Below are 23,746 nucleotides of genomic sequence, written 5' to 3'. Positions count from 1 at the left end.
CAACAAACTGTGCAAATTTAAAACTGTTTATTATTCCTTTTTAGGTCTTACAAAAATATGACAAAAATTAATTAAAAGAAATAAATAATGCCATTTTCTATGATTATTTTCTTGGAAAAAGAAAGAAACTTTACAGTGGTATATTGGAAGAGCAAGTTAGTTTGAGGTTGCCTTCGGTGAAGGAATTCTACACACGAGTGCTACTAGCATCTCTTTCCACTGTCTGCAACTCCATGTATCTGCTTCAGAGCGGCACTTTCTTAAAGTCTAAATCAGTAGCCCATTATTTTTCACAGTTGGACTGAACGTAAACCAAGAATCCTAAGCCACTTATTAGGTATCTATACAGACTAATAAAAGTAAAATGTTTGAGCTAATGAAACAGAATAGTGATAAGGTCAATTGCCATACAGAGATGACAGAAACCTTGCAGCATCTGAATGACACTTCAGTCAAACATAACACATAAAATTCAGTCTCATGTTGCAGAGAGCAGTTTGATCTGAAACAAAAAACCCATAAAAAACTCAATAAAACAAGACAATGTGACATCAATTACAGCTTATTAATTAATTGTATATGGGATGTATAGCATTATGCCTCCTTATAGGCTACATCTGATAACACTTCATTTGCTATGCCACAAAGCAAATTCTTTCAGTACGATTCTTTTCGCAGTATGAGACTTTTGCTGTTAAACGAAATATCATAATAAATAAATAATGAAAATGAAATGGAGATCTATTTTTAGCCGCAGTTATCTCTATCTTACCCGAAAATACTCACATTGCCCTAATATCCAAGACGAGTTCCTATTTACCACAATCTGAAATTCAGTCCCAAAACATTTACTATATGATATGTATTTTCTGATAATGAATTTTATGCATTTTAATGAATAAGATTATGAGGAGACAAAGGTGTGTTTGCAGTTTACCTCATTCAAATGTAAAGGATGACTGAGTATGTCAAGAAATATTTAAAACATTGTGCACTTTTCCTTCTTTAGCAGAGGAGTGTGTGTTAAGGCATTAAACACTGCCAAAGAAGCATCTCAATGACCTATCATTGTTAATTACGAATAGATATAAAACACAGTTAGGAGGGAGTAATTTGTTCATATCTGATTACATGTAATTTGTCAGCATTCATTCAACAGAATAAATGACAAGACTTGTTTTTCCTTACTTAAAAAAATAGTTATGATAAGAGAGAAAGCAAAAAAAAAAACTCCCCTTGGGATTGTGGGTAGCTCTGGGAAGTGAAATCTATCTAACATTCATAAGTGTCCTTCTAAATTTAGATTTTTCTATCTGAGACCCAAGAAAAGCACACAGGGCTGCTGGGATACGGGTAACATATTAATTGTAACACCAACATTAAAACAGGAAAAAATGAACATGGCAGATGACCAGTCACCACTGCCAATTAATTTTTTAAACTATTGACATGACTCAACATTTAGAACAGCTCGGATCCCAAATTGGTGACAGTCATTATTTAGGCTGCAGTATTATTGCAAAAGTTATTTGAAACAACTCATTCAGTGAAATTAGCAATATGCATAGTTTATGTTACCTATTAAAGCAATAAGTGGCTTAACATTCCTCTCACCTCATTTGTCTTTCATCTTGTATTTTGAGTATACTAAAATGGTTCACAAACTCAAAAAAACAAAACAAAACCAGCATTCATACTCACTTTCAAATCTGGGAATTAGTCCTATTTCAGTTATTTTGCTTTATTTTCAGTTCAGTCAGGTAAAATGGGCAGACATTTTACTCAACTTATTTTTGAAATCTATAAGCTGATTTCAGAATTATTTCAGTTAACATTGAATTGATGGAACTGTGCCCTACTTTTTCTCCTGTAATGAGCAAGACTGTGAGTGCAACCTTGGGTCTATTCAGATATGTCCCTTTGCCTCATCACCAGAGCTTGCACGACTGTATTAACAAACCGAATCCTCTGTTGAAATATCGACAGTTATGGCTTTACTAAAAAAACCAACCAAACAAACAAACAAAAAAAAAAAGTCCGACATATCGGCACTGCCAGTGTCCATAGTAGTTTTGCTTTGGCAATAATGGAATAGGAAATATCTAAAATAACTTGGTAGGAATGAATACATTAGGCAGGTAAATAGGAAACTAAAGTTAGACAAAGCACCCAAATGCCCAGAAACTGGATGAGTCAATATGTGACAATATAATGCGTCAGTAGTGCAGTGCAATGAAAAACAACTGAGCGTTTGCATATGTTATGAGGCAAGCTGGTGTTCTCCTTTTTTAGCAGTCTTTCCCTCTCGCTGGCAGTAGGGTTTAGTGCAAAATGTTCTCTGAGACAGCAACTAGTATGAACTTAAATGGAAATGCTACGCATTACTTCATTTGCTCACATGATCCCTCTGCAAGGCATTGCCTTCTTTTTCTTTACAGTCCAGCAAGCTTCTGAATTTCTAATTAAAAGAACATCTTCTTGATTTCATGATGTAAGAAATAGCTTTGCTGTACCAGTTCAGGAACTGGAAATCGGTGTTTAAATGCCATACTCTAAGACACAACATTTTAAAATGCACAAAATTTCTTCCATTTCAATAACACTACAGTCTTGATCTCAAAACCTGTCTCTGCCTTCAGGTTACAGTGACTAAAGGAAAAAGCCTGTTAAAGTGGCCAGTACAATTGAGATATCACTCATCTTCAATTTTGGAATAAGAGACAGTATTCTGGATAAAATAATGTCTTTTTCAAATAGTCACCATTACGTATACTATAGCCTCATATTGAATTTTGCACACTTTGTCGCACCTGTCTTCGTTTTTGATGGGTTTCTACATACTTTCACAACAGCTCCAGACTGCTCCTCACAAAGTTACATAAAAAACAAATATATTGCATTTCTTTTGAGTTCAGACAATATGTTTTAGTCTTGCAGGGACGAATAAATCTCACAGGTTTGCAGTACATTAGTACCTTGATATTCATGAAACACTGCTATTGCTAAACTAAACCAGCTGCTTTAAAGAAGTAAAAAACTTTCAGCACTAAAAACACTCACAGTTCAAATTGATGCAGACATTCAAGATCATCAATTTGTGGTGTTTTTAGTAAGGATTCATTATGTGATATAAAATTTGCAGGAAAATAAATTGTGATACTATAGAGGGCACTAAATGCTTACAACTGTCAAACTAGGGTAACTTAACATTGCACTTTTCTTTTTGGAATATGCTTTAAAATTGATTGGAAACGCAGTTCATGCATTCCTGTATATGTTGTAGACAAAAGGCATTGTGTGTGTGTGTGTGTGTGTGTGTGTGTGTGTGTGTGTGTGTGTGCGTGTGCGCGCGTGCACGTGTGCATGCGTATGTGTGTGTGAGTGTGCGTGTGGGGGGTGGAGGGTTAGGGGGAGTTGGTCATCTTTGAAGAAAACAAACAAACAAACAAACAACCCCCCCACCAAAACACTTATTCCCCATTTTTCATATCTGCAGTATTACTTAACAGCTTCCAGGCCAGACTCTGCGTCAGAGAGCAGTGAGAGAACCTCCTGCATCAATTCTCTTTAACCCTTTGCTAGTCATTTCCCCCACCCCCCATTGTGTGTTTTGTTGGAGTTAGCGCTTAGGGCCTCAGGACTCACTGTCTAATGAGTGCCCATTCTCCCCTTCCTCTCCCCCTGGGGATGGGATCTCATCTGGCACCCCATTGAGATCAGATTTTGTGGGCTGCTTCTCTGCAGGCTGGGGTCCTTCCCCTTGCTTTGAGGGCTGAGCTCCATTCAGGCACGTGCCCCCTTCGGACTTCCCAAAGTTGAAGAGTTTTCCGGGATTGAAGGACTTGCTGGGTGACTGGCACTTCTCCTGGCCTGACGCTGCCGCAACAGCCGAAGCTGAAGCTGCAGCAGCAGCTGCCGCCTCCTTCTTGTTTTCCGGAGATTTGAGGAACTTGAAGCTGAGGAAGCCTGGGAGCTTGGGCTCAGTCCCCGTGGGGGACTGTGGTGAGCGGGCCGTGCCCGAGGAGAACTTGCTCTGCAATGGGATGATCTGCTTGAGCTTCATCACGTTGTTGTTGGCCAGCAGCGAGCTGGGCCTTTTGGGCTTGTCACTGCCTGAGCCGCCCCCACCTCCGCCCAGCCTGGACTTGCCACCCTGGCCTTTGTCATGGTGGCCATCACCTCCGGACGAGTCGGGGCGTCCGTCGTCACGCTCGCGACGCGCCTGGAACTCAGCTTGCCGCTGCCTCTCTTCTTCCTCCCTCTTCCTCCTCTGCTGCTGCTGGAAGTGCTGCTGTGCCTGGCGCTCATGCTTCTGACAGCGATAAAACACAAACGGGTGATGCATGAGGGCATCCGAGGGAACACCGCTGAAGCCCACTTTTGAGTGACTTACGAGTCTACTGTAAGTGACAACTCAGGGCAAAATTTGCAAGTGAGGGTAAAATGTTTGTGATATTTATGGTCAAGCAATGGTAGCATTAGGACTTAAGATGGAATCACAGTTAGATTGTTAAATGATGTTACCTTGAATGCCTCCCTGCGCTGAAACTCCAGTTTGGCTATCTCTTCTCTCACCCAGCTGGGGATGTCAGGGATTGCCACATGAATGATGTATTTCAGCAGAACAGCAAAGTGCTGGGGAGTGAGGAAAGGGTTTAAAAAATGGCTGAGTATGCAAGGATTGACTGAGTATATTTCATTTTCATCTAAGGGAGAATATGGATCATGCTCGTGTTTAAAGATATCCACAAGGTATACCACCAGTGGTAAAAACTTCAAAGAAAATGTAATTAAAGTAAATATTTGTACCTCTAAGATCACAATAGAGATGATGGCCATCTCAGGGCTCAGCCAAGGGAAGAGCCTTTGGAGCTGCCCACACTGACCAATCAAGTAACAGTTCACAATGATCGCTATCAGACCCATGACCTCCATTACTGTCTGCACAATGATAGAAAATAGAATAATTCAATTATCTTTCAGTAGTCCTTACAAAGTTCCCTTAAACTATAAATCAACTGAGATTACTGTGGATGTCATGCTGACCTGCCATTGGCCAATGCTCTCCACTCTCATACCAAAGGGCCTCTGCAGGCCTGTGCACAGCTTGAAGGCGTCACTACGGATCTCAATGATGTTATTGATGAGGGCACACATGGCAGCCAATGGGAAGGCGGAGGAAAAAAGCACCACATAACCAAACTGGACAAACATCTCCTGGTAATCTTGAAATGTGTCCTGGAGAGAAATCCAGACAAAGTTCATTTCAATAATCTGGAAACTACTTGAGACACAGTATGCAGAATCAAAAAATATATATTCTCTAGACCTCTGATATAAATGTATTCACATAAGCAAACAAAAACAAGCAGCACACGCAATTCTCAGATGAACATGTGGATGCGGATGATGTGTGGCATACAACTGTGATCAAATCAACCCAAAACAGAGACTCCCATCAATTGTCTTAACTGTTATTCTAACACAATACTGAAAACACTGAAACCTCTGGCCTTGTAAAAACAAGGCATGTACAGGCAGTCAATAATATACTAGGCGTTTCCTTACCTCATATGTTTGCATGCAGCTCTCAATCTCAGCCTGGGTAAGTGTGGTCATGTCCTGCTGCTCGGGTGGATCCATCCACGATTCCCGCTTGCTCCTGCTGTCGCTCCTTTCCAGGCTGTGGCCTCGCCTACGGAGTCTTGAAGGCACAGTGACCTCAGATGCTGTAGCATGCAGCGGCTCTGCCTCCGACTCCTTTGCCTCAGGCGTTCCGTTGTCATCGTCGTCATCGTCGCACATCTCGAAGACCGAGGCAGGGTCCATGCCCTTCTCCACCATGGTGGGGCTGCCCTCCTCCATGAAACTGTCCTCCATCGGGCTAATGCAGCCGACTGATTTGCGCTCCACCTTTTCGATGAAGCTGACCTTGCGCAACTTGAGGCCACAGTCCACCGGGCTCTCATCCTCGTTGTCCTCATCACCAAGCCTCTCCACAGGCTCCTCCTCACCGTCCTCGTCCGGCACCCCGCAGCCTCCATTCAGACACTTGCGGTCACGCCGCTCCTGCTGGCCGAGCACACCCTGTCGTGTCCCACGCAGAACTGAGCCTGGGATGCTGGGGTCACTTGGAGAGATCTGGGCCCTCCCGGCTGCCAGCCGCCCGTACTTGAGGAGGGCCGAAACAAGCAGGTCCCACACGGCCCGCAATGTGAGCTCGCCCAGTCGGTGGCGCTCGTACAAGTATGGCTGCAGCACCTCTTTCAAATTCTGCATGAACTGGCGGATGATCAGCAGCGTGGCTAACATCTGCAGGTCACAAACAACAAGTGTTTAAAAAATAAAAAGGTTGGATGAAATCGAAAGTTCCACACAAAAAAACATTTGTTTAATCAATCAATCAATCAAAAAATATTTATATAGCCCTTTTTACAACAGATGTTGTCACAAAGCAGCTTTACAAATGTCCAAGTCCAAGCCACCAGTGAGCAAGCCAAGGGCGACAGTGGCACATGAAAAACTACATGTTTTTTAAAAAAAAGCTTAATCAGCCAGTATAATAATAATAAAATGAATAATAATAATAATAATAATAATAATAACAGAAGGAGAACGGGAAAGAAAAATGTGTTTTCCTCTATAATAAATCTGGCTGCTGCATTTTCTAAGAGTTGCAGCCAGTCTGTGTTTTCCACTGGGTATCCCAGGGTGCATTATGTTAGTTTAGGCAAAAGAAAACAAAAGCATGAGTCATCAATAAAGCATCTTGCAGTGTGAGGTAAGGTCTAAGTCTGGCAACATTTCAAAGGTGGGAAAGCAGGAAGCAGTCCAGAGAGTTTTTTTTCAGGATACATGCAGAGATAGACCTTCAGCTGCTCAAATAAATCACATCTGACCATTTTCATCAACTCTAACATACACAAAGCCACCCTAATATCACAGATCCAGAGATCTTCTGCTGAAATCAAGCTCTATTATAGTATAATCCTCAATCCCCATGATGAACAAACTTAAAAGATATATGTCAAAGACACACAGGACAAAATAGGATGACACAGAAATCTTAGATACCTCTAATGCCAGTATAAACATGGTAACAACAATGGCTCGGCCAACTACCATTCTTAAAATAGAGGGTAAAGCAATGTCCAGACCTGTCTTGATGGCAACAAGTCAAACAAAGCTCACGGTACTGCAAAGCATGGGGAGCAGAACTCTTTCTTAATAAGTTTTGTAAATATAAATGTATTCTGAGGAGGAGAAAGTATAGGATCCAGTGCCAGAGCTACTTTGGCACCACGGGAGGAAGCCCAGCAGCAGATAGTTTGGAGGAACCCACAGAGAAGGAAAGCTGTGGGAGAGTAGTTGATAGAACGTTCCCTAACAAGAGACACATATCAGTTTGTTGCTCAGAGTAATAGCAAGAGAATTGCTAAGAGGAAAAGATTTTTACCCAAATTCACCAAGAACCCTCCTGTTATCGATTCTTAATTCTTTCCCCCTCTCTGTCTCTCTTTCCCCCTCTCAATATCTCTCTCTCCCTCTCCATTGTATCAAAACATTTTGCAGAAATTTCATGGAAACAGCATGAATAACAAGTAAATTACTGATATAACATCTAAGCAGAGTCATTAGTATTTGTCTGTATTTGACTGATGTTTGGAATCCCTCCATGGTTTCATCTTTGAAACATAAGGGACTAGCTTCAGGAGTCTTTACCTCTTTGAGTCGTTCCATGTCTTTGAGGTAGAATCCAATGTAGAAAAGGCTGAGATAAGAATTTACAAACTGAAACTGCAAGACAAAGAATACATCACTGGAACTGGTTCGTTTGGTTAGCATTGCGGAGTTTATCCTTACATCCCTATGAAAAGCAAGGTATGAGTGATACCTCCTCAAACCAACATCATAAATTCATTACTCAGTTGCAATTGCAAGCACTGACGGAGCTCACAATCCAATGAAAACATCACCATAATTATGCTGCATCTCAGTTAGATCTCAGTTAGATGCAGTATAATTACAAAATAATACTGGAATTGTGTCAGTATAACTGTTTAGGATTAACATATTGTCATTTCTGTGACATTAGTTTGACTGTTCGGTTAAAAATGAATACTGAATGCTTGATCCACTGCTGTCACTTTGTTAAAGTATCTGATGTGTTATTATGATTTATTAATGTATTAATGTTGGCAGTGAATTAAAATAATTCCATCCACCTTTACTCATGTAATACATTAGTGCTACTACCACTGGTATTGGCAGACAGACATGGAAACATTGGTCCAACATGTTCTTATCTGTGCACTATAATAGGTTTTTAATCTGTGCTGTAGATCCTACTCACAAGAACCATTTTGATGATGAGATTTTTCTCATAGGCACTCTGGAGTCTGTAGTTTTCTGATGGAAACAGACAAATTATCCAAATTAAAATCTGAAATTACATACACAGCAAAATCCCCAGAGTTGACCTAACATTCATTTAACACAGGGAATTCTACTTTGCACTTAGATAATAAAAGGTCTTTGTTGTTTTAAACATTGAATTAGTGTCCTGCTTAAGAGTTAAGAGTAGAAATTTTATACAACACAAACATTGAGACCCCAATTTATTCCATATTCTCCATAATATAGGTGTATCTAATAGAATGTGTGTGTATATATATATATATATATATATATATATATATATATATATATATATATATATATATATATAAAACCTGCCCAGTTCACTCTTGAAAGGGACCACTTAAGGTTGACATAACACACATAGTGTAAAGGTCTCCAGTACATTGAGCCAACTGTCTACAGAGTATAGCAGTGGTGGCAGAAGGATTAAGACTTACTGTAAAATGTATCGCTTTAGAGTAAACATATAGAATATGGCTTAATAAAGAGTTTAAAGTTTGCTGGACCATATTTGCTGCAGGTATTGTTTCTTCACTTTCTATAAGCAGTGCAGACTCACCCATGTCGTTAAGCCAGCAGGCTATCTTTCTGTACACCTCATCACAAGCAGTCACAGTGATGGCCAGTATGATTTCAGGGATAAACCTCGCCACCCGTGGCAGTTCTTTAATCCCCATCACAAATTCCTGCCAACCAGATATGCAGCTGCTCTACCACTGTTTTGTAGCATAGCATTCAATTGTGACCATTTCAGCTGCAAGTATGCGGTTGACAATCATTTATGCCACAACGCACCCCCACCCCCCCACAGTGTGGAATCAATGTCTATAGTGTCGAACGAACACTTACACTGTTGGCTGAAGTCCTGCTACACAAATTAGTACCATAAAAGGTAATTCAACACTAGAGATTTTTTTAATGCATATTTCATTACAGATAAGTCATCAATGCTTTGAGTTATCGTAAGTACTTTTCACTGAGAACTGAACAGCCTTTGTATGTATAAGTATTAATATTCATAAGACACTTATACCATGTATAAGAAGGTACCTTGGCATATTAACAGAAGTGCTGCACTGTTAAGTTTAAAAAACATCTGTCAGTCAAGGCTGAATTTGGAGGATTTTATCAGAGTACAAGTGTGAAATCAAGAGTGGTGTCGTGCCACTGACCTGAAGCTGAAAGCAGATGAGCATGGCCAGGAAGACAAAACAAAGGCATAAGATACAGACAGGAAAGCTGACCAGCCACGTGAACACCCTCCTTCTCCAGGGCGGGTAGTAGAACTCCTCACAGCCCGTCACTGGGCTGCACCGTTTTACACCCTAAAACCAGAGAGACAGGGATGGTGAGACCACGCAGCAAAAACCCTTGAACAACCCACTAACTCTCTGTGTTTACTTTTTCATGCAGTAAGGAATGACCCCGGTTACCCGGAACTGTGGCCTGGGCTCCTCTAGCAATTCAGCCGGCGTGTCCAGCGTGCCCCATTTGTACGCCAGCTCTGCCCCTCTGCGCTTCCACCTCTCCAGGAACAGGGTGGCCCACACCACATTAAAGAGGGCGAACACTACGCAGCATATATCTCTGCTGGTCTGGGTGAGGAACAGGGCCAGAACCATCAATCAGACATGCCGTGATGAAGGACATGGAACGAGACCAGAGATATATGTGAGTGGAAATAATCAGCATTTATAATAAAGAGTCTATTTCTTACACTCATTGGCATTTGTGGGTTTAATGGATAATTCATGCTGAGACATACTAATGACGTGGGCTAATATAAATATATGGTGAAGTTTCGGCTAGGGACAAGGTCCTTACTTTTATTATTTTAAAGTGAATATACTATATATTGTTTTCATTACTGAATCAGTAAAGATGCACAGACTATTTAGAACTGCTACCTGATCAGATTCAGTCAGCATCCACAGTACGAAGCCGATCACAGCAGGATACAGCATAGAGGTGGTGTAAAAACCCAGCCAGGCAAAGTACATGGCAATCTTCACTCCAAAATAATCACATATATCATCTAACAGTGGCAGAAATGCAAAGGGAACCAAAAATAGTGAAGATGGTGATTATTCAAACTTTTCAGTTTCAACAGCCACATCAGAAGCTGGATGCAAATCATTATTACTTTATAAAAACAGTAATACAGTATCTTTGTGATATGTAATAGATATTAATGCAGAAAAAGCTTTTACTTTAAGAGGCTTTGATCATTACAAACCTAGAGGCTGCTTCTCACACACAGCTTGCACCCATGATTTCATTAGCTGACCCAGAATTCTCTGCTCATGGAGGGGAAAGACCTGTTGGATCACACCTCGTGCCTTCAGCTCTGGGACTATAAGAAATCCACACAATGGGAAACACATTACACACACACACAAACACATACACACACACACCCCTACCTCATGAACAATTTTCAAATATTCAGAACTATTCTTCAACATTTTCTTGCAGAGTCTGAGAACTTATATGCATAGAAATGACATTCAGACACTATGGAAGTATTTTAGGCAATGAGAAAAGACAGAAAAGGACACGCACTTATGGGCTGTCCTTCCAGAAAGTGGATGTTGTGAAGGACCTCCCCTGGTTTGGCTCGGAGATTGTCCAGCCAGTATTTGATTATGCTTTGACGTTCCTGTGAAGGAATCATTACCTTCAGCGTTAGGGGATTTAGAGAAAATTCCTTTGAAGTATGAACTGACCAGATCTTTTTAACATCTGAAACATCAAGACAATGTGGGTTGTTCCAAACTTAAAATCCTCACTCTTGAAACTGCACACCACATTAGTTTGATTGTAGCTACTAATTATTTCATGGTAGTTGCTGAATAATGTGCATAGACAAGTTGTACACTATCTACTGTGGAGATGATTACACTTATGTCAACATTAGTCAGCATTAATAGCTATTAATGGCGAGAGCACATACAGAAAGCCAAGAGGCAGGCTTGTGTGACTAACCTGTGATGTGAAGAAGCACAGCTCACTCTCGATGTTCTCGTAAATGTAGTCCTCCTCACAGGAAAAGGTGCGAGCTCCGCCCCCAAACTCAGACTTCACCGCTTTTCTCAGGCCCATCTCCTCTGCTCCTCGCAACAGACTGGGCAAGGAACACACGTGGAAACCAGAGTTTGGAAAGCTTTCATGCTGTGACCCATGCACAGTGCAGAAAATTCTGCTCATAGAGACACTACCTAGAATCAAATGGCATGATAAAGGGACGATTGCTCAATCACATAACATGGGTCTCATAGAATACCAATTCTAAGGCCAAAAAATAAAAAAAAAAGAAGCAATTCTGTAATCCAAGGGTTCTACCCCTTGCAGTCAGTTCATGATGCTTTTCGGGCTTGAACAAGAACTGTGCCTGTTCCAGTTTGCTGATTCTCTCAGTGAAATTTTGCCTGAACCTGTAAACATCAATCTGCCATCTGCTCAGTTACTCTGTGCCTTGGGCTGGACACTGAAATAATAATGCACCTTCCACCCCTAGTTCCAGTTTATAGGCTCTTGCCTGTAGATCTGGGGGTTCATGGGCATTGAGAGTTATGGAAATCTGGGATGTTATGATCCTGTCACTTCATCTCTTTTTTGTCAGAAGTGAGAACAGCGGTGTGCTGCTGTTCCAGGGAGCCCTCATATCTGTTTGCTTCTAGCTCTATCTTTTTTGCTTTTTCTGACATGCCGCCTAATAATCTATGCTGTCTTTCTACTGAGGTACATCTACTCCTAGTGTCATGATGTTGCTGAGCTTCAACCTGTCTCACTTGCTGTGGCACCTCCCACAACCCCCCGATGCCTCCTGCTGTGGCCCATCCTCTCTCCACCCCAGCCACCCACTCCTGCATGGCACTGGGCAGATGTTCTTGTGCCAGACAGGTTTTAGACAAAACTTCTTTCATTGAACCCAGACCACGACTTCTAGAAACTCAAAGTAGGCTTATTTGTTCTCATTACATATTTTGTTCTTTATTGTTTATATTGTTGCTATTGTGGTATCCTGCGGTTACAGATGAGGATGAGCCCCCCACCCCCCCGAGTCTTGGTCTTGGTTCTTCTCAAGGTTTCTTCCTCATGCTGTTAGGGAGTTTTTGCTTACCACTGTCGCCTTTGGCTTTCTCTGAAGGTAATAAAGCTACAGCTGATTTTATATATATATAAAAAACGAGAGGGACAGATTGAAATTTGTAGTGAAGTACAATGAGTTTCCAAAGAAACAGGATGTTTCTCACAGAGGTTGCATGGACCTCTGTCTAAAATGTCCTGTTCCTCTGGAAACCTTATGTACTTCACTACAATTTCGTAATTTTCAATATCTGTACATCTCTTACAGTACACTCAGGTACTCACCTGGTATCTTCTTCAGATTTGTGTGTTTTATATATATATATATATATATATATATATATATATATATATATATATATATATATATATATATATATATGGTGGACCCAACAAGGCCAGTGCTCTACACTGTATATCAGAATGGTTTGAGAACCTGTTTGAGAACACACTTAACTGAAGCAGAGTCACCTCTAGTTGTCTTACTTTTCATATGTTGCCGTAACGAAGAACGCATAGACTCTCGTATGTTTGTGGTGTCGTATCTGGATGATCAGTTCTGGGATGCCAAGGCGTATGTGATTCAGCAGCCAGAGTAGCGTGTGGTCATCTGTGGTGTCTGCCAGAAGAGGATTGGTATTCATTGTGATACAATACAACATTGTTTGGTCTGATTATTGTAAGATGTGCCTGATTCTAAATGAGTGGATAAAGTGTCTCAGCAGACCTTTACAACATTACAAAAAGAGAGAACGAGTGAGACAGACGACTGCACCTGCAAAAGTCATGAGGACATCACAGTTCTCTGTGGGCACCGTCTTCATCCAGGATTTATGAGACATGATGTATCGCCCAGCCTGCAGGAGCTTCTTACCAAACAGTTTATCTGTGGGCCAGAGGAAGAGCAAAGACGTAGATAGAGAGTGGGAGAGAGAGAGAAAAAGAAAAGAGAGAATGGTCGCCCTGCCATGCTGTCAGGGCCAAACACGCATACACTCTGAAGCATACACCCTCGCTCCTATCTTTTTGCCAAGTTTAAATGTCACCGACGGTTCCCCTGCAACATGAGAAATGCAGACATAGGTTAACTCTTTCCTGCTTGGAGTTCTTGCTGTATCTCATTTTGGATGTACATAATAGCTTCAACCAGCTGGGAAAACCAGAACTGCCTTGAGAGGGAGAGAGCATTTGTTTGCACTTCACACTGGGAACACTGTATGATACTAGGACATGTTTACTCCTATGTCTGGTTTAACAGGACACTTGTGGGTGGATGAGCACACTGTTGCAGATCAGTCCACAGTAGAGTGTGAAAGACTTACACTCAACTCAGACTCCAGCCTGATTAAGTTAAATTAATTGAAGTGCTATACAAAACAATGGGCTGGTGAAGGAATAATGCATTTTACCCCATTTCTAATTATACATCTGAAAAGGCATACCTCAGAAATTAGCTCAGGTCTATGGCTTTGCACAAAATCCCTCCTAGACTGCACTGGCTCCTTGCTCACTCAGGCATTGGCCCTTAGAGTTGCCCATTCTAAGGCTGCTGCTCTGAAACTGGGCCACATTCCATAAACAATTATCTCTCACATTTTGAAATACTGGAATGTGTTCCGTGATATGGTTTCATTACCTGAAGAAGCAGCAGTAAAAGCATTATTCAGAATGTCCAAAGTGGTTGTGATTGACACATTAGACACTAAAGCTAAATGCCATCCTCAGGGCTTTCACGCAGTACAAACGATTCCAAAAATCCAACTTACTAGCAAGACAATTTACTCAACTTCACTGGGGAGGAAACTGGGCTTGGCTACTATTGTTTAGTCTATTGAAGCCCTTGGTATGACTCACACTCTGTCTCCCTGACTCTATGTCTCTGTGTTTGTATGTCTCACTTGGTCTTAACTAAGGAGCATTTCTGGTATCTGGTACTTCTGGTATTACGTCTGGTATTCTGCAACATCAGTCAGGCAATATTAAATCACCCAGTATAGATGACACCACTAAACACCTATCACATAAACAATTCATTGTAGTTTCTGTTTTGGGAGATAGTTAGAAGTAGATTACATTTTATTTATAAATTGACAGCAGAGTTGTAAGATGCATTATAATATATTATCCTTACAGCACAAAGTGCTGTCTGCAATATGGGACATATGGTTTACAGAAACTGCCAACTAACCAGGGAGTAGTGTACACTTGGCTAACTTGAGTGAACGGATAATGTTGCTTTATGTTAGTGTTGGAATGTACACACCTCTGCTAAACTGCAGACCCTTTTCCCTCCACATACTTTGAGTGCACATTACTTTTATTCTTGCTCTTATGGCTTGAGTTGTAGCTCCATGATCATGAGTTATAAGGTCTACCACTTCAGCAAGCGAGTGCTGACCCATCAACACATCAGCCCTAACTTCCCATGACACAATACGTGTAATAATCAGCTTTTTGTTACTTTTGTTACTTGCTTGGGTAAGCCATTGCTCAAACGGTAAACCACAAGAGGCTAGTTTCACTGCATTTGTGGCTGCCATCCTGCTCAATATCAATGGACAAACCTAGGAATCAATCAATACAATGCGAGCTTTGAAAACCACATTATAATGAATTCATGTGAATGCTTGATAGTTGAGAATACTGAAAGAAGTAAAGTATCAGCCAAAGCCTGCAGGTAATATGCTCCAGAATAATCCGAGAACTTTTTCAAAACCCCACTGAAGGTAAGTTAAGCAGGCAAAAACTCAGGTAGGCAGCTTTATAAATAAGTACCACCAAAATTTCAAAATACTTCTAAACTTCTAACAAGAAGTAGATAGGTCTGGTCTGAAGCTGCTCTCAACTAATTTGATGCAATACCTATATCCAAATCACATATTGATCTGTATGTTGTACCCCGGACTCTATGACAAGTCCATTTTTAATGACCTGCCAGATCCCATGTATACAATACACATCTATCCATACATGTAAATGAATTCAGTGATCAAAATCACCTATAAGGCTACATAACATTTAACACTGAAAAAGTGTCATTCTTCTAAAAACCGAAGGCAGAAATTCTCCTTATTTGCTGTGAAAGAAAGTGGGGAAAAAGGATATTAAGCAAAACAGGAAATCATCCAGTTTCCCACTGAGAACTGCACATTTTAACACCCCCACAAAGTTGATTACTCTCACACCAGTTTTGTTCTTCCCCTCTTTTTGACACAGAGACCAGCTATCTTCGACACAACTGCAAGTAAGAGTGCTGAAATTGCAACACAACAGTCCTGCTTCCACTAGCCATTGAATTTGAACACTTGCATGATATGGGCTGGGTAAAGCCATGGCTGAGGCTGTAATAACAAAGTGGGCCAAGTTGAGTTACATCACAATTCAACTCCTCAACTGAATTTTTTTACAAAGCCCACAAAATAGATTTACATACTATGAGATGAAGGCTATCAGACAGAAGCAGTGCTAATTTATTATGACCGAGTTTGGAACCTATATAGATTTTTGTCAGGTCAAACATTTCTCCACCCATATATATATATCAGCTGTCACATGAACCCACTTGATCTTCCTTACAGTGAAATGTATGGTAATGGATGTTATTTAATTTTCTATGGATTTGCATATATTTAAGGATATGATTTGCATGTCAAATGAGGTATTTGTGATCAATGGTATACTGTACTTGAAAATATTTAAAAGAGGGACAGATCAGAATGTCTCTATCTTGAATCTTCTCCAATTCTGATGTAGTACAACCAAAATAGTCTTGATAAACATAAACAATTTTAGTTCAAATATAGTTCTCTGCTCTTTTTAGACCATCAATATCACTATGTGTTCTGAATTAAAATCACCATCTCTAATGTAGGGTCATCTCTGAGCATGACAATTCCAGACAATCAACTTGCTAAACAATCAGTATCCAACGTGGATTGTAAGTCTAAAACAGTTGAGAATTTTACACCTTATGACACATAATGTTTACAGAACTAGATAAAATAAAACAGACTACAGCTTTCAAAAAGAAACCAGTTAGTAAATTAATATGCACTTGTGTTCTACCATGACTGCCTGAGTGTTTCTTTAGTTGTTTTTTTTAACAGCTCATAATGATTTGGCACCTTCATATATTTCAGTGTCCCCAAAGATCACCTAAAACACAAAAAAGTGATATCTTAAACATCAAATATAGATACCATCTGTCTATATTGCACCCTGTATTAGTAATTATAAACCAATTCAGAACTCCAGTATATATGGTATTTGTATTGTGTATTACAGGGCTCTATATGCACTACACTTTATTCTCATTTTGTTCTCCTAACAACCTTATCTGTAATGTACAGGTATACATATGTGTAAATGAACCAGTGGAGAGAAAACAGGGTAAACCAACATTAACATTACTACACCTATTAATAAAAAAAAAAAAAAAAAATCAAGTAATAATTTAGAATTATATAATGACATTATATAATCACATCTGCTTCACAGGGCAAATGACCATAGAATAAAACTCAATAACAAATTACATAAAAATACTAACCCACTGAGAAACTGCAATTCAAAATACAAAATACTGTGGAAATGAGGCTGGAAAGTAATATTTATTAAAGGATTTCAGTTTAATTTTGAAAGAAGACAAAGAGGAGCAATCATATATGGATATACTGAGGTATATACAATACTTTAACTTAATATGTAAAATAATTTTGTTGCACCAATTTCCCTTTTACAACTGAAATCCCAAACTGTGCAGCACCACAAGATGCATGCAATTCAAAGCTACCACATTTGAACTCAGTTTAATTTGTGTAGCAAGTCTGCCACAGGTTTGTGTGTTAGGCCTGATTTTGCCCACTTAAACCACTAATTCATCTAATATAGCATGACAGGTGTGACTGGGACAGAGCCAGACATTTATGATGCCACACAAGGCCATTTCTCACGCAGTTCAGCGGCAAGACAAGCACACTCGAACTCTGTTGCACTGTGGAGGGGAGAGAAAAGGTCCTTTGTGTCATATAGACAAACAACTGAGATGAGGGGCTGGTGTGAGGATCTTACGCGAGAGGAGCTTGCGTTAGCAGGCCACAACTACTGGGGTCAGGCCAGTGGCTCTGCTGTTTGGCCAGTTGTAGCTGGCATGTTTTTCAACAAGTAGAATGCTGAGGGGGCATTCAACATTTACAAAGGGAACCTAACAAAATGAGTAAGGTAACTTATTTGCCATTGAAAAACAGCACCAGTTCCCCTAATTTCTGATTATTTGTGTTCATTTTTACAGCTTAGTTGCTAAGGCCAATATGCAGGCTACAAGCCAAAAGCACATTAATATACCCTCATAAATGATGGCTTCAGTGCTTTGAACACGGCCAATTCAAACAAGATGCGACATGCAAAGAGACTTTAAATATGTTGTGTAGTCACTAGTACCGATACATATTGATTACTTTTCCAGTTTCTCACTGCTAAATAAAGCCAAATTTCTCTTCATGGGTACTTTGCAAAAACAGTGGTCAATCAGCAATTACAAAAATCAATACCAGGCACAAAAAAACAAAAGTGAGTTAAGTTTGTTGTCCTCATTAAAAGTTCAATTATGATCTTATACAGTCACCTAGGATGTTGTCTGACCTGCAGTTCCTGGTTTTCTAACAAGCTGAATAAGACATTTTGAATGAACACTCAAATTAATAAGCAGGTTTTAAATCTATGAACAAGTGCTTGAAATGTGAATGCCACAGAGTGCTTAAAAGAAGATCCTGCATGAAACAATCAGAAACAGTATCAAGACAGGAACTGAGAGCAGAATGCAATTAATCTAAAATCTTTGAGTGTTCAGACTTTTAACCCAGTTCTGGCTTTTTAAACATTGTGTGTTGTTTGCTTTGCTTAACTGAAGTAATACTCTTGAAATAAAACAAACAATCTTAAACTGGTCATTTAGTCATTTACTTTGCAAAATTTATCAAGACATACCAAGAGTCTTTTGATATAGTTTAGAGTTATCAATGGGGATTCTAGACAGAACAGTAATACCATCAGTGATGTATTTGACAAATACTACTATAACAAATTACTCAGTGGCATCTTTACTCTTATTTCCCAGTAAAATCCTAAATCGTCTAGTAACGCATGCCCATACAATGCAGGTGCATAGAACTAGAGTCAAGCCATAATGTATCAAATGCTTCACATTTTAACATGGAAATCCATTCTCACTTAGCTCTATCTAAATGGTGTCAAATAGCAGAAGCTGCTAGAATTGTGCTTTAGATGTGACCTTGAGTGTAATACCAGGACAGACGAGGATAGAAACTGTGCTTCAGCACAGTTCCATCAAATGATTGAAATACTTGAAATCCAGCAAGTCTCTTCATAATAATCTTAGCTAAAACACGTACACATCTTTGTCTTAGACCAAGATCTTAAAAACAAGAATTATAAGAATTATAAGTGTACTGTTCATGTGCTGAGTATAGAACTTATTTTCTCTTGCTCATTTTTACCTACAAGATTATTTAGTTTTATATAATTACCAGTGCCCTCCATATGTCCAAAAAGGCCTCTGACAAAGGGCAGCCATGGGGAAATTCAAACAAGTCGCAGTTTAAACAAACTTTTGAGTAATTACATTTGATCCCTTAATGTATTAGTGCAAAATTGCAAAATGAGTGTGTGTAACAACAGAGGTATGGTGAAGTACAAGACACCACTGTCTACTGGTCTGAGGATGTAAAGCACAGATTTAGGGGTACTTTTATCATAACCAAATCTCATCTCAGAATAAACTGTAGTGTCAACTGGGATTCTCTCCTGAAATCGTTTTTTGGTTTGAGTCTACTACTAACGATACAATTAAAGACAAAATAAAAACAGCAGGTATAATGCAACTGATGGAAGCCACACTGGGAATGAATGTAGTGTGCTATGTTTGTTACTCGAAATAATCTGTGGCTGTGTTATACATTTTGAACCTAACAGGCAAAACATATTTTCATGAATATGAAAAAAGAAACTATATACTAATCAAATCCAAATTAATTTAAGAAAGGCACAACCCCCACGTCTATTACCATATTTGGAAATATTGAGTAATACACTGTCCTGTGAAATCTTGTATGCACACTGGAAGCACATGCAAAAATTGTAAACACGTTTTTTCTTCACCAACAAACTGGATCTACACAGCCCAATCCCCTGTGTAAACACATGCAGAGTTGAATTAATCCCTACATTTTTGGGGTACAGCTGGACATCTATAAACTTTGTAGGTGTTAATTCAGCACTGGGAATATTACTGTGTATAAATTTGCCACCCCACTGACAGCCAAACTGAAGCAGGTTGAGTAAGACATATGTAACACAAAGTTTATCATAATTTAGTATCACTTTCAATGCTCAGTCTGAGAATGTTTTAAAGCTACATTAATTTTGAGAATTTGGGCTTTAACTGGAGGCAATGACTGTTACTCTTAAAAGCATGTGCCACTACTAAAGATAGCGCAAAACTGAGAAAACAGTTGGCTATTCTACTCTGACTTGTCATCTACATGGACACTAATCACTTTCTGAGTATTGTTTATGTGTATTTACTTGATTACTTGTTTTGTGTGGATTTTGATGACCCAAAGAGCAAACAGAAATCAGCCTTGCTAAATTTATTTTTAAAGCAGCTGCATAACTTTCGTGTTGTGCATTCTGAAAAGTTAAGTCACCCATACTCCTAATTTTTAAAATGTACACATCCACTGGACCTAAATAAGATTTGTAAAAGTTAATATGACATAATTAGTGAGTTTGTAGTGGGGATTCATGTAAAGGTGAAGAAATTTCATGAAAATGGAATGTCACATCCATTTTAAGAAACTGTTTATATGTCTACCTATTAATTTATGGCAGCAAAATGTCTACTGCGATGTGCATATGCTGATAAAGTAACACCTAATGAATGAACAAATAAGAGAATCAACTCATTTTGGCTCACGCATTTGAAGAATAACAGCCATCAAAGTAAAAAGTTCACACCTGATTATACATTTGTATAAATCCCTACAATGTACACAAAAAAATAGTGTTAAAAATATGCTGGTACTACAAATATTTGTAGTGTATCATTGGTTCCTTTAAACATAGCATGCTCACATGTTGTAGGTTAATGAAAAGATATCATAGCATAAAAGTGTCTTTTGAAGAAGTTTTCAAAGCCAGGCCAAACCCTTTCTCAGTGAAAAGATTCTGCATGAGAAAATCCATTCTCAGACAAAAACTGAAAACAACACCCTTGAGGTTTATACAAGTTACAGGTTACCTACAGAACCCACAGCAAGCCAAGATAGCTAATTACATGCCGTAATTTTAAGAAAACTATTCTGCAATTACAGACCAACTCAGTTTGCCTACATAGGCCATGCCAAAACAAACGCCAAACTAAAGCTCAAAATACAATTTACAACAAGCTCGAGCAACTCATACCTGCACATGTCAGGCGATTTCATATCATAATGACATCATAATAATGACATCACATCTTACAGCCAGATTTCTTTATGGAGCCATTATTCTGGTTAGCTGTGTCCTTTCCACAACAGATATATTGGATAGCCTGACTGCATCGTACTGCGCCGCATTGAGAGAGGTGCAGGATGCGGGCCCGAACACACACAAAAGCCAAAATCGCCGAAGTCATACGTTACAAAGACTAACAACGCCGTAGCCCGACTAACCGGACAAACGAACCTTAATAACAATGCCGACAGAAAACAGCAAATTACTGGCGGATACTAATGCAGATGGGTGGTCTTAAAAAACGCACACCAAAACGCGACAACACGCTCTGACTATTCTCAAATAGCCACATCAACCAAACATGAGGTCTTCATGCCGAAGCCTAAATGTTCAATAGCCTGCATGTTGCTGAACATTACATGGCCGTAGAAAAAAAAAAAATCCTAAAACTAACGAAACAGCGTGCATCAAACTTAGCCTGTCAAAAAAACAGCTAATTATTTAATTAAGCACAAAAATTGAACATATGATCCGCTGGACGCTGCCTGACTGACGTCCCTCTCCTGATCCAGTGGCCAATATTAAGTAATGTTGACATAATACAGCGTTTGACCTTCTAGGCCCAAAACACCTACATCGGTTTATGCAGCTATAATCGTGACATTTTCAGTTGCTCAAGCGGCTGTGTTGGCTCGAAAGACAAAAGCACAGCGTACTGTTACAGCGGCTCATTATGTTCTCCCGTCACATCCACCTGTCCCGGCGATCACTCGCATTTGCAGTCTCCATTCAAGTTTACTCTCCATAGCGGAAACTCACCCAAAACGCCAGATGTTGGATGACAAGGTGCACTTTGCTCAGGTTTTTCTCCTTCTTGCGATCGGTGTCTGTGCCGTGAGCCTTCGGAATCGGCGCTGTTACTTGCGGATGCAGCGACTGCTGACGCTCCCGTCTCGGGCATGGTGTTTCAATAAGGAGTGATTGTTACGATTTTCCGGGGAAAGGGGGTGTAATGTCCTATGCTACAGAACCATCTAGTGCGGCCAGACAGATCAGAAATGGGTTAAATAAAAGTGAACGTAAAGTGAAGGTTACTGTGGGTCATCCTGTTTGCAGTGGGATGCGAGCAAATTGATTGCGTTCTAAGGAGAGTCTTACTATGGAGGAGGGACAAAGAGACGGGAAGACACGCCGCCTCTCTCTCTCGCTCTCTCTCTCTCATACACACACAAAACACCGAAAGAGAGAGAAAGCCAACTCAAATTTATACTTATACTTAGCAGAGGAACGTTATTGCACATGCATAAGTCAAGAATAAGTCAAGAATTGTTATATCCTACAGTCCTAAAGCTTCACCAGGATTAAAGCATAAAAAATACTATGCATGATACACATTTTATTATTTAACATGATAGGTTCAGCTATTGCACTCTTTGTACAACTCTCAAACCCAAATTTACTTCTGCTGTGGCTTAGCACTTTTCATTAAAGTGGAATGCATAGCCAGAATTTACTAATTGGTTACTTAGTTAACGTATTGTGGGGCGGCTGTGGTGCCAGGTTTGCCATCACTCTACGTGCAGGTGCATCGCCTGAAATAGTGCAGCTAAATGGGAATTAGCCTGTTCAAGGGGATGAGGCACTATATGATTTATTTATCAGGGGTAAAAAAAAAATAGCTTCAGAGCGGAATACTTTTTTTACATGACTGAAGTAACAGGTAAAAGTAATCTCTTCTCACATCATGTGAGATGCAGAGATCAATGTAACAGAATACAAATGAATGCTATCTAAATAAATAAACACACACAAGCCAGATCAGTAAATATATGTTTTGGATAACCATGCAAGGTTGTAATTACTTAGCAATAGCAAAATAAGGGAAATAAAACACTGAACATTATTCTATGAAAACTAAGATGAAAAGGTCTGCATAACAGTATTGCTTGTCAAAATGTTCTCATTGTACATTAGAACATAGATCTAAAAGCATGATCAAAAACTCTTGCCACAATACTACTATTTTCGTTCTTACTGGCCAATAGCTACTAACAAGACCCCCCCCCCCCCCGCCCCCTTACTGCTAAGGGGACGCCAAGCTATATTATAATTTCTGCTTACTCACCCTCATGTCTCACCATCTCTGTGAGACACACCAGACTGAATGGACCCTATGAGCATATACTAATCCCAGGCCATTCATTAGCTGTTATATTGTCCAGATATATTATATTATATTGTATTGTATTATATTATATAGGGTATATTATTTCACATAAGCTTCTATAGCCATAGTTCTTATTAGTAAAAATGAGGAAATTCAGGAAGTGAATTTTTTAAAAACATTTTTGTAATGGGATTTTTAAAATATAAATGTACTATGAAGGTCGTCTTGCAGCAACATATTCAAACCTTATTCCCATGTAGGCTAATGCTTAGGCTACAACAGATTGCAATGAACTACAGAACAGGATTGCTTAAGTGTCCTAAGGAGATGTATATGAGACATTGAGACGTAAAGCATAAAAACCGAGATAAAAAAAATCACAAAGTGAATACATATAAGGCAATCACGCGCAGGCATAAAATGACTTTTGAGATAAACAAAACATATTTTATTGGTATTAAAATTATTCTATAGTTTTGACCTGCGTGAATAGGACCTCTCTATACACATAATTTGTGTTGCAACACGGAGACAATATAAGAACGCACAGGAGGA

At 39.5% G+C, this 23,746-nt stretch overlaps 1 protein-coding gene across 2 annotated transcripts; it reads right to left on the bottom strand.

The window, feature by feature from the left end:
- Nucleotides 1–29: 29 nt before the first annotated feature.
- Nucleotides 30–22,166, bottom strand: ano8b (anoctamin 8b). 2 transcript variants are annotated; one of them, XM_027005551.2, is made up of 17 exons: nt 21,844–22,166; nt 13,286–13,396; nt 12,997–13,129; nt 11,407–11,545; nt 10,984–11,080; nt 10,658–10,774; nt 10,329–10,456; nt 9,855–10,016; nt 9,594–9,746; nt 8,981–9,107; nt 8,354–8,409; nt 7,723–7,797; nt 5,569–6,312; nt 5,047–5,238; nt 4,810–4,941; nt 4,525–4,635; nt 30–4,312 (listed from the first exon to the last, which is right to left on the bottom strand). In XM_027005551.2, exons 1-17 carry the CDS (start codon nt 21,983–21,985, stop codon nt 3,635–3,637), a joined length of 3,297 nt encoding a protein of 1,098 aa, XP_026861352.2. In that variant the 5' UTR covers nt 21,986–22,166; the 3' UTR covers nt 30–3,634. The 2 variants fall into 2 exon arrangements, with proteins under 2 accessions (XP_026861352.2, XP_035379301.1); XM_035523408.1 differs by having other exon boundaries at nt 30–4,309.
- Nucleotides 22,167–23,746: the final 1,580 nt, after the last annotated feature.

The sequence above is a fragment of the Electrophorus electricus genome, chromosome 26 (assembly GCF_013358815.1).
Source record: "Electrophorus electricus isolate fEleEle1 chromosome 26, fEleEle1.pri, whole genome shotgun sequence".
NCBI lineage: Eukaryota > Metazoa > Chordata > Actinopteri > Gymnotiformes > Gymnotidae > Electrophorus > Electrophorus electricus.
This window is presented reverse-complemented; position numbering and strand designations above follow the sequence as displayed.